The following is a 12393-nucleotide window of genomic DNA, read 5'->3' on the forward strand; positions in this document are numbered from 1 at the left end:
ACAAATCCGCCGATAAATTTATCCAATTATAGACATGGCAAATTCTGAGATCTAACGCAGGCCCTCTTTATCTGCCTTTTAGCCTTTATGCAACTTTTTCAGTCCTTTTTTCTGTTTGCATGGTTGATGATGTAACCCAGGACAACAAGTGTTCTAATTGTAAATAAAACCTAGATTTCAACATACTTTTCCCCTAGTTCTAATAGATGTAGAAAACATCTACATTTATAGACTACAGACTAGTGACCTTAATATTAAACTGAAATCTAGTGAAGCTTAATGCTCAAAATAGTGAAAAGGAACGATGTAAGATTACATTTCAACATTTGACAAAAGTTCATGCTGTATCTCATAGTATGATTTCAAGAGCTTATTTATTTCCTTTTCAAAGACAACACTGCATACCTTGCTGCATGGTGCAATCCAATAGCCAATCGAAAGAAATGGGAGCCCAAGTGCAATAACGAGCACCACAAGGCATTTCATAGCTATTGTCTGCTCCCGTAATCCTGAGAGGTTTTCATACCATATTGTGAGTAATTGCTGTTGGCAATTGGGGTGGGCAACAAACTGTAAAGAACAAAGAAACATTTGTCAGAACAAGTCCTGTAGCATACTGGTGGATGGGTTGAGTAACATTTTCCTCATTCCTACATTTTTCTGTTCTTATTCAATTTAATTTATAATAATAATCTTTATTGTCACAAGTAGGCTTACACTAACACTGCAATTATGTGAAAATCCCGTAAACGCCACACTGCGGCGCCTGTTCAGGTACACTGAGGGAGAATTCAGAATGTCCAATTCACCTAACAATGCGACTTTCGGAACTTGTGGGAGGAAACCGGAGCACCCGGAGGAAATCCACGCAGACATGGGGGAGAACGTGCAGACTCTGCACAGACAGTGACACAAGCCGGGAATTGAACCTGGGACCCTGGAGCTGTGAAGCAACAGTACTAACCACTACGCTATCGTGCTGCCCGTTTTGCACATTTTTCAAGAATAGAAGTCCAATAATGCGTAATAGGCAACGTGACTGAGCCTTTGGTGTATCGGTAGCACTCCCTCTCGTGAGTCAGAATGTGCAGAGTTCAAACCCCAATGCAGGTAGTATTGTTGAGTGGAGACTGGACCTGAATTCTGGGTTCATGTCTAAAAGGATGAATATGTCCCGTGGGTGGCTATCCCTTGATATATAGGTTGTGGGAGCTCACAAACAGCTACAAGGAAAGAGGCAGGTGCTCGTTCAAGGCATTCAGCTTAGCAACAGCATGGTAGAGAAGAAGCATTTGAAATGGTTTCCCACCCACAGGCTGCAACATCCGGACAATGCACTCTGTGTTTGAACACCAATGAGTTCAAATCTACTCAATCTTTACTTACTTGTGGGACGGAATCTCACCAGAATTTGACAAAGTGTCAGGCTCAGACTGAAAACTGGCTTGTAACTCTCCAGTTGCACAGACCAGTTTTCTCATGAAATCCTGAACCAAAACAAAATCAATGGGTGTGGTTTATGCCGTCACTCTGTCGGGGTGGGGCCTCATAGAGCCGGGAACTGGGGCCAAAGAAATCGGGGCGCCATCTTTAAAGGGTACCCTGATCAGTGTTGCAGTCAAACAGTTCCCAGCCCCCCCATCATGGAGATATCGGAGGCACTCCCCACATCCTCCCAGCATTCACTGCCAGCATTGCAACCCCTTACTAAAATTTCAACCCCTTACTAAATGCAGAAGTATGGCTGGCATTGCAGCAACCCGCTCCCCCCCCCCCCCCCCCCACCCCCCCCCCCAACCACTCACCAATTCACCCTCTACCTGTGGAGCTCCCACTAGGGTCCACCCCTACACTGCGCCCTGGCAAAGCCTTTGCCAGAGGGCAGTGTCGGAGCAATCCAGCACTGTCAACATGGCAGTGTAAACTGTGCCAGGGAAAGTGCATGGCCCTCTCTGTCTTCTGGGGGAAACATTTGTCAGGGGGGCCACTAATAACATTAAAATGTATTCAAATGCATTAGAATGAGGATTACACCCTTTGTGGGAGCGAATCTCGTGACAATACTGGCGAGCGGTGGGGAAAATCAGGAAACGCTACCTCTCTCCTTCCCAATTCTCACCTGATTTTCCGGGACTTTTATAAGAAGCTGTACACTTCGGAACCCCCCGGGAGACCGTGGGGGGGGGGGGGGGGGGGGGGGGGGGGGGGGGGCGGACGGAATGACCTTCCCGAGAGTGGGGAGGGAGTTGGTGGACGGACTCGGGGGCCCTGGTCAGGATCGAAGAGGTATTGGGGGGCCTGAAGGTCATGCAGTCGGGTAAAGCCCCGGGGCCGGACGGGTATCCGGTGGAGTTTTACAAAATATTTGCCGGGATAGTGGGGCCGGTGCTGGTCAGGGTCTTCAACGAGGCAAGAGACAGAGGGAGTTTACCCCCGACGATGTCGCAGGCCACCACCTCGCTTATTCTGAAACAGGCCAAGAACCCGGAGACTTGTGGGTCATACGTTGGTTTTTGATCAACTTAGATGCCAAGTTACTGGCCAAGATCTTGCCGACCAGAATTGAGGACTGTGTACCGGATGTAATTGTGGAGGACCAAACCGGATTTGTAAAGGGGAGGCAGCTGGTGGCCAACCTAAAAAGGCTGCTCAACGTGATTATGATGCCCCCGGAGTAGGGAGGTGGAGGTAGTGGTAGCCATGGATGCTGAAAAGGCTTTTGACTGGATTGAGTGGGATTATCTGTGGGAGGTACTAGGACAGTTCGGGTTCAGGGCGGGGTTCATCGATTGGGTTAGGCTATTATATCAGGCCCCGGAGGCGAGTGTAAGGATGAACAGGATGACATCGGACTACTTTAGACTGCACAGTGGGACAAGACAGGGCTGTCCTCTCTCCCCACTGCTGTTTGGACTGGCCATAGAGCCGCTGGCAATTGCACTGAGAGCTTCTAAAATTCTTCCATCCACAATGAAGAAAGGAACTCGCTTGAAAGGACCAGGAAGGTCCCCTTGTGTACCCTTCGAGGAGGCAGTGCAGAGTGGTATTGTCACTGGACTAGTAACCAGGAGACCCAGAATCAAGCTCTGGGGACCTGGGTTTGAATCCCGACATGGCAAATGGTGAAATTTGAATTTAATAAAAGTCGGGAATTAAAAGTCTAATGGTAACCATGAAATCGTTGTCAATTGTCGTAAAAATCCATCTGGTTCACTAATGTGCTTTGGGGAAGGAAATCTGTCATCCTTTTCTGGCCGGGCCTACATGTGACTACAGACCCACAGCAATGTGGTTGACTCTTAAGTGCAATAAATGCTGGCCCAGCCAGCGACGCCCACATCCCATGACCAAATAAAAAATATTCTCCCACATGGAAATCATGGCTTCCCATGCCCCTTACTCCATCCATCCTTCCCTTCTTCAAGGGTCTTCCAAAATCCCCCACCCCCACCACCTATCTGGAAATCAGCAGTTGGTCCCCAGATTCTTCCCTGCCAGTATCCTCTTTATACACATCCTGGGTAGAGAAATTAATGGCTCACCATTTCAAAACCATGAAGTCAGTGCAAACAAAACCCACTGCTGATTAACCTTGAGCAAACCCCAACTTCAGAGAATTACAGAATGGTTACAGCGCAGGAGGAGGTCATTCGACTATTCATGTCTGCACCTGCTCTCTGTATGGGCAAGTCACTTAGTGGCATTCTCCCACTTTCTCCCTGTAACCCTGCACATTCTTCCTTTTCAGACGCCTCTCTAATACCCTTTTGAATGCCTCGATTGGACCCATCTTCATCACACTCTCAGGCAGAGCACTCCAGACTTCACCCACTCGCCACGTGAAAAGGTTTTTCTTCATGCCGCTTTTGTCTCTTTTACCAATTATTTTCCTTCTGTGCCCTTTCCTTCTCGATCCTTTCACAAGCGGGAACAGTTTCTCCCGATTTACACTGTCCAGACCCCTCATGATTTTGAACACCTCTTTCAAATCTCCTCTCTCTTCTTTTCTCCAAGCAAAACAGTCTTAACTTCTATAATCTATCTTCATAACTGGAGTTCCTCATCCCTGGAACCAATCTTGTGAAGCTTTGCTGCAGTCTCTCCCAATACCTTCACATCCTTCCCAAAGTGGGATGCCCAGATTACACAGTATTCCAGTTGAGGCTGAACTCGTGTCTTATACAAGTTCAACATAACCTCCTTGTTCTTACACTCTACGCCCTATTAAAAAGCCCAGGAAATGTTATGCTTCATTATCAACCTGTCCTGCTCCTTTAGTGATTTAAGTCTATATACACCCAGGTCCCTCTGCTCCTGCACCACCTTTTAGAGTTGTACCCTTTACTTTACGTTGTCTCTCCATGGTCCTCCCACCAAAATAAATCACTGGGGCATATTGTTAGTTGTTATTATTTTGACTAAAATGCCAAGATTTTAAAGGAAATTGTACCTTTTTGACTTCATATTTAATGGCAAGTTTGACACGAGTTAATCCTGCTCTTTGATTGTGGTGTCCTTCATCTTGCTCAGCTTCCACATCACCATTCAGAATAGCTTCAACTTCTTCACTGTCTCGGCACAGGTCAAGAACACCAACAACAAAGTCTTTGCATTGCATAGATAACTTGCGGTAGTCATTCTAAACAAGAAGAATAGAAACACACCTCAAGAGATTGGTTTAGAAAACTGCACTTGTGCTGATTATAGAGTACTAAAAAGCAAACTTGCTTTAAAAAGTTATATTTTTCCTCTCATTTTGAAAAATAATTTTTCACTCTTTCGATTCCTCCATGCCACAAACAATCTCCCAATCAAGAAATAGTGAAGAGGGAATGCAATCTTGTCATGGGAAGCACTAATCTCTCTTGGTCATCTCATCTAAATATGTTCCCATGACATTACTGAAAAGTGTCACACATCAGTTTTTTAATAGCCTGACTGAGCTTCACTATGAACATAATTAGAGGCATAAAATCACACATTTATGAACGAGGGGCACAGCCCATTAATAAGCCAAATATTTCCGTTGCACAGGCTGGTTTGTGACATTGACACAATTGCTGGGAAGAAGCAAGAATACAATCAGGTATGGTTCGAAGTCACTATTTTTGGGGCAGATAGAATTTTATTCATGTAATTACTGTCGTAGCTTTTTTTGTGTGTGTAAAATAATAATTTCTCACAATGTTATGCAAAGCTAAACCTAAATATCAAATAAAAGTTGAATTCTATAGGAAATGTGAATCAATAGGAGCGAAGACATTTGGAAATGTCCAGTTCTTGGTTGGTTTTGTGTCCCCCCCCCCCCCCCCCCAAAGAAATGTTACCGATGAACTCAGCATTACAGTCAGATTCAAATTGTTCTTTAAAACCCAATCGCCAATTTTCTCCTCTTCTGCTAGTCCAGGTTTGTTTCGATCACACTCAACAATCCAAGATTCTTCAACCATTGCAGTATAAATAGCAATGATACAGCTGAGCAGCAGTTCAATATTCAGTAACTTTACAACCCTGTTATGATTTGTGATTTGTGAAAGTGTTTCCCTATTGCTTTAGCGTTGTGTTTTACAGTATTTTCCATGTATCACTTTGGAATGAACATCCCCATCAGTGAAAGCATATGAGGGTGTATTTGGGGCATCTAGCATAGCTGGGCAGTTCAATGTTGAGGTGCACAAGGTCCAATTGATACAATTTCATTTCTTTCAGGAAACTACCAGGCTTCTGCTCATTGTTTTCTCAATCAGTGTAGCTGGCACGGGGCAATGAACTTACATCCCTCTTGTCCACAGCATTACTTGTTTGTTCTCGGACATTCAGGGCCGGATTCTGCAACCCCAGTAAAGTTGGGAAGTAGAAAAAATGGCTGCTTTGCATCAAAGGCAGAAGCCCTACCTAATTTCTGTCTCTAGTTTTTGTCAGTGGAATAGGGCCGGTCGGGAGCCCTCCATACTGCTGTTTACAAGTTGCTAACGCCATTCTGGAGTGAGCATTTCAGAACCTCTGCAATTTCAGGAGGGGCGGATATGTTTTGGAAGCTATTCTGAATCACATTTGCAGAATGGAGGCACAGTGGGAAGAGTATAAAAGGTGAGGAAAATGGTGTTGGCTTCCTTATAGTTGGTCATGAAATGCAAGACCTTGAGATATATCTATGTTTACTGAAGTAAACGATGGCAGAGCTGCGACTGGAATAGGTAAGTCAGCAGTAAATAATATTGCTGCCGAGTTGTTACTTCTGAAAGTGAAACAATAGCATTGTAAAAGCGGAAAACTCTTCAGATGCACAGGATAAAACACATTCTGCTTTGTACAATATTAAAAGCTGTGTGAAACCCAGAGCTAATTGTGGGAACTTTCTCTAGTGTTGGATTAATTCTTTGCAGGGAAGCCATCTGTTTCGCCTTTTGAAAGTTTTGACAGATGTATGAGCTTTCGGCTGTCCTTAAAGGCACAAGTGCATTCTACACTGTAGAATTTGTTTGCACAGCTATCCTGTAAAATATGGGTCTAATAATGTGACTGCCTTTCTAAGCATAATGTATTCATGAAAGCAGCCTGGTGGCACAGTGCTGCCTCACAACACCAGGGAACCGGATTCAGTTCTGGCCTCGGGTAACTATCAGTGTGGAGTTTGTACTCTCTCTCGCTGTGTCTGCGTGGGTTTCCTCTGGGTGCGCCGATTTCCTCCCACAGTCCAAAAAGGTTCAGGTTAGGGTTGGCCATGCTAAACTTCCCTTAATGTCCAAAGATGTGCAGGTTAGGTGGATTGGCCATGATCAATGTGCGGGGTTATGGTGATAGGGCGGGGGAGTGGGCTGAGTGGAGTGCTCTTTTGGAGGGTCAGTGTAGACTTGATGGGCAGAATGGCCTTCTTCTGCACTGTAGGGATTCCATGGATTTCGACAGCTAGCCTCAGAAATGTTAGTATGTTTCTTTTAATTGATTTATGAACTTTTGGCGAGGATAAAGGTTTTTAAAGTGTCTATTCAAGTTATGTTGAATTATTTTAACAGATTTAACAACTTTGCAATATTTTGCAAATGTTATTCTAGTGCGGTGGGAGAACCATAATAATGGTATGTAAAAATGGAAAATACCACAATTAGATTATGCAGAGTGTCACATTAAATTATATTATATGTCAATGTTGGCAGACAAAGGGGAAATACTATTAGGCTTTTCTATTGGTGACATGAAACTGTGATATAGAAGCTAAACATTGATATAACAGCACAGGCTCATAACACCACAACTCCCAGCCTACCTCCTATCTACATGCTGCCCCTCAGTGCCATCATTCAAAAGCATAGTGTTAGTTTTCACATCTACGCTGACAACACCCCGCTCTACCTCACCACTACCTGTATCAATGCTTCCAATATTGCAAAGTAGCAGATTCCTAATCTGATATCCAGTACTGGATGAGCAGAAATGTCATCCAATTAAATATTGGAAAGACTGAAGCCATTATTTTTGGTACAGTATCAAACTCTGATTCCCAGCTACTGGCTTCATTCCTCTCCCTGCAAACAATTTGAGCTTAAGTTCAAAACCATGTTTCATCCTTAAATGTGTTTCCAACCACACATTCTGACCATGTCCCCACTCAGCTGATGAATCAGTACTCCTCCATATTGAACACCACTTGGAGGAAGCACTGAGGATGTCAAGGCAGCAGAATGTACACTGGGTGGAATCTTCAATGTCCATCACCAACAGTGACTCGGTAGTACCACCACAGAGCATGCTAGCCAAGTCCAAAAGGACATAGCTGCTGCAGGTGGTGAGGGAACCAACAAGAGGGTAAAATATACTTGACCTCATCCTCATCAACTTGCCTACTGTAGATGCATCTGGCCATGACAGTATTGGAAGGAGTGACCATCACACAGTCCTTGTGCAGACAAAGTCCTGTCTTCATTTTGAGGATACCCTCCATCATGTTGTATGGGATTACCACTGTACTAAAGGAATAGACTACGAACAGATCTAGCAGCTCAAATCTGGGCATCCATGAGGCGCTGTGGGCCATCATCAGCAGCAGAATGGTACTCAGCCACAATCTGAAACGTCATGGTCCGACATGGCCCTCACTCTAGAATTACCATCAAACCAGGGGATAAACCCAGGTTGAATGAAAAGTGCAGGAGGGCATGTCGGGAGCAAAACCAGGCATAGCTAAAAATTAGGTGTCAACCTGGTGAAGCTCCAAAACAGGATTACTTGCCTACCAAACAGCAGAAGTAACAAGCACCGGGAGCGGAGGTCCCAGTGAGGCAGAGAATCCAGCAGAGGTGTTGATCTGTTTCCGATGCTCTGGCCCCCGCTGACGTTGGGATCGAGGATCACACCCCGTGTCAGCAGGAGGAAGTTAAATGGGTTATTAAGACCCATTTGCATCCATTTAGTGGAACGAGCATCATATCATCTGGACCCGTGTGATTCTCTAGTCCTCTGGGCCGGGAACATCGTGCGTGAGATTTACTATTGCTATTGACAAACGTGGTCCTGACACTGTGGACCTTGCGGTGGGCCAAGGGGGTAACTCTTTATGGGTGTTCCCACCAAAGTTCATCTGAGGGCTACTCCCCCCCCCCCCCCCCCCCCCCCCACCCCCACAATGCAAGATCTTCTCACCTGTCCCTGTGGGGAGCATCTTTTTATTTAGGGGGTCTCTTTATTTAGCGGGTCTCTGTAGTGCGTCCCTTTAATTAGGGGGTCTGGGGTCTGGCAGGTCACCCCAATACTAGGGGGGGACCCAGAACATTTGGAAGTGGGGGGGCTGAATTGCGGGAAGCAACGAGGGGTGGGCAGCTGCGGGACCTCGCTATTGAGCCACCACTCAAAATGGCGGCACGAAAGCGGGATTCCCTCGGGAAACTCTTGCAATCCTTGTCGTGCATAAATTTGCATGGCGAGGATTGGAAATCGCTTCCACATTTCGCTTACTCATTTGGGAGCACAAGTCAGATGCCATTCAGGACCGGTGGGAGAACATGGGGCAGGATTTTCCGCCCCGTCACACCCGCTTTCTGGTGCGGCACGCCCCTGCCGGCAGCGGGATTCTCCATCCCAACAGCCAGCCAATGGGATTTCCCATTGTGGGCACCCTAACTCTGTCGGGAAATCCACAAGTGTGAGTGCGCTGCCGGCGAAACGGAGGAGCCCGCTGACGGAAAATTCAGCTCATGGTCTTCCAAGCAGAGAATTTCGCCCACTATATTAATGTAAATTGTTGTTGGCTGTCTTTTCAATGTAGTGCTACTTTAAGTCCCTAATTCCCTCCTTGTCTGAGGTAACTTGCGATCTCTCAACATAAAAAGAAGTTTCCAGAAATTACTTTATCTTTATGATCTTTCCTGTATCTGTACAACAGCACATGCAAGCTGGCAATAGAATTATGCTGTGGAGCACTTGTACCAATGTTATTTCCATTTCTAAAAGTAGACAAGACTTGATAATTTAAAACAGAACATAATAAAATGTGGCTCTGTGCAAGAAGAGTTCCTGAACTCAACTGAGGTGTTATGGAAGGTGCTGAGTAGAGGCAATATCCTGCATTACATGGAAGCGGGAGAGGGGGGGGGGGATTAACAGGAGTGCCACTCCCAGTCACTCTTGCTCATTTCCTGGCAGTCAGTTAGTGAGGGGTCTGAAGCTACATCTTCAGCCTATTCTTTCACTTGAATTATGGATTATGGCATGGAGTGACCTAAAAGAGGGGATGGAGAAAGAATATAATATAACTTCCAAAAAAAATGTTAACGCTCACCGATGATGTCACCTTGTGTGGACCCTTTCCCAACTCAATTTTCTTGTTTTTAAGCTAGAAAAAAGATAATGAAAAGGCTTTAACATCCTAATGAGAGCCCAACAACCAACACCAAATAGGTGTAGTTACAGTGTTAATAGTTTGTTATAATTTTATTATAATTTTGTCGTTCCTGTGTATCCTGTAATTCAATTGTCTCCATGCTCCTGCGAGGAAGGTGTGAGAACCATGACTCATCTGTTACATAAAATTGATAAAACTGGAATAAAATAAATTTAGAAATGTTGATTGCCTTCACATCTGCCTGAGAAAAACTGAAAGAGAAATTCTACACAGGCTTGGAGATGAACAAATGCTCTGTAAAACCTGACTTTACACTCCCAAACATCAATAAACTGCATACTTAGATAAATCAAAGTTATTTGTTCAGTGGGCACCTGAAATATTTAGGAAACATAAATCAGACTTGAAAGAATCAGAAGTGCCAAATGTCTGTCAAGCTCAATTTCCAAATCTGTTAAATTAACCATACCAATTTGTTCACATTATGGACAGGAAAATTTAACAATCACTAATCATAAAGCAAGCAGGTAAAACCAATAATTATAAACTATGAACCAACATACACTTGCGTTGTGTCGAGGTATCATGGCAATATTGACACACTGCCATTTTCTGAATCTGTATTAATTAAACTTATGAACTCAGCAACTCGTAATGTCAAGTTCAGTTTTAATGACACCATGTCTGCCCAAATAGAAATTGCAGCCATGGGATCCCCTCTAGATCCAGCACTTGTGAACATTTTTGTCTGTTTCTTTCTTCTTTTCCTTTTTAAAAATAAATTTAGAGTACCCAATTCATTTTTTTTCCAATTAAGGGGCAATTTAGTGTGGCCAATCCACCTATCCTGCACATCTTTTGGGTTGAGGGGGCAAAACCCACACAAACACGGGGAGAATATGCGAACTCCACACAGACAGTGACCCAGAGCCGGGATCGAACCTGGGACCTCGGCGCCGTGAGGCCGCAGTGCTAACCGCTGCACCATTGTGCTGCCTGCTTGTCTGTTTCTACAAGAAATGCACTTTTGATGGAATGAGCCCTAACCTCCTACCCAAGCATATTTTTGATATGTAGATGGTACATTCATGATATTTGAAACCACTTTGATGTCCTTAATATGCCCTGTCCTGTACTCAAATTCACGTTTGAAACAGAGTCTAACCTGTTCACTTTTCTCAATGTGCTATTTGAGAAATCTGCTAATGTGTTCTTCACTACTGTCTACCCCACACCTACCTTCACTGGTGAATATGTACGTTGGGATTTGTATAGGTCTAGGTGCTATAACATTGACATTATCAGCAATCTTGCAAATAAGATCCAAGTCATTACTCACTATGTAAGCTCAATGCAGAAATCAAGTCCATCAAAGCTATCTTGCAGAACAATGGCTATCCTGATCAGATCATTGTTCGCTGTGTATCATGCCAAAGGCCCCACTATTGGACCTGAAAAGTGCTCGGTCTACCTCAAGTTATCCGGGAACGGCAATGTACCTCAAAAATTGGAAGAACAAGTGAAGCAATCCATTTCTACTGGTACTATGCAGTGACGTTGTGAATGGTACTTTGTACTGACGGGATGTTGCCATCAGAGAAAAAAATGTTCTGTCCACCTCACAATTCTATTTCATGTTTGAATTTCAGTGTCAGTGTGATGCTCGGTACATATGCCCCGACGATTAGCTGATTGAATCAAACAGCATGTTCCTATGAATGTTCATAACGGGCAAAGTACAGACTCTGCTCAACCATCCCATGCTTGCAAAACAAAACATCTACTGTTAGATGTGATTCCGTGATTGGGCAGCACTTGCTGAACAACCCTAAGTGCAGAAATAGCTACACTAACAACCAATTTAAAAGAATCAGTCAGGCTCATACTGTGGCTCACTTAACCGCACACAGTGACCGTTTATTACAAATAAAAGGAATATGTTCAAGCTTTACACCTTTTTTGAATTGTCTGGGAACTTCGGGAGCCTATAGTTTTGCATTGCTTTCTCCATAGTAATGCCTAGGCCAATCAGAAACAACTTGGCAATCAATCAACACACTTCTCTCCTCTATTATAAATTGCTTTAAAAAAAAATTTGAGTGCCCAATTATTTTTCTCCAATTGAGGGACAATTTAGCATGACCAATCCACCAACCATGCATGCCTTTTTGTGTTGTGGGGGTGAGACCCACGCAAATACGGGAGATTGTACAAACTCCACACAGCCAGTGACACAGGGCTGGGATCAAACCCGGGTCCTCGGCACCGTGAAGCTGCAGTGCTAACCACAGCCACCGTGCTGCCCTTATAAATTGGCATGATTGTTTGAAGTTTGATATTCTTGCATTTGTCCGGAAAAGTGCAAGTCAACATGTCTCTCATTCCAGCAATATTGATGCACTATAACGTCCTACTCACTTTAAATAGTTCACTATTTAAAGATCATCCAGGAGTGCAGCAATAATTTCTGGCTTCTCCCCTCAGCTACAGAATATTTTCTTAATGTGCCTCCTTCCTTGCCTCTTGCACCCACCTCTCCGGTAAGTGCAAGGAGC

General features: G+C 44.3%; 1 protein-coding gene across 2 annotated transcripts in view; it reads right to left on the reverse strand.

Annotated features, from left to right (window-relative positions):
* The window catches only part of LOC119963356 (short transient receptor potential channel 3), a 204464-nt gene that overhangs the window by 112803 nt on the left and 79268 nt on the right, over positions 1-12393 (reverse strand). The window contains exons 3-5 of one of the 2 annotated variants that reach the window (XM_038792367.1): positions 9776-9829; positions 4451-4639; positions 406-570 (exon numbers count right to left, since the gene is read on the reverse strand). In XM_038792367.1, the coding sequence (XP_038648295.1) occupies positions 406-570; positions 4451-4639; positions 9776-9829 (408 nt within the window). The remainder of the gene's footprint in view (positions 1-405; positions 571-4450; positions 4640-9775; positions 9830-12393) is intronic. The other variant, XM_038792368.1, reaches the window with a different exon arrangement.

This window comes from Scyliorhinus canicula, chromosome 3, assembly GCF_902713615.1.
Source record: "Scyliorhinus canicula chromosome 3, sScyCan1.1, whole genome shotgun sequence".
Classification (NCBI taxonomy): Eukaryota; Metazoa; Chordata; class Chondrichthyes; order Carcharhiniformes; family Scyliorhinidae; genus Scyliorhinus; species Scyliorhinus canicula.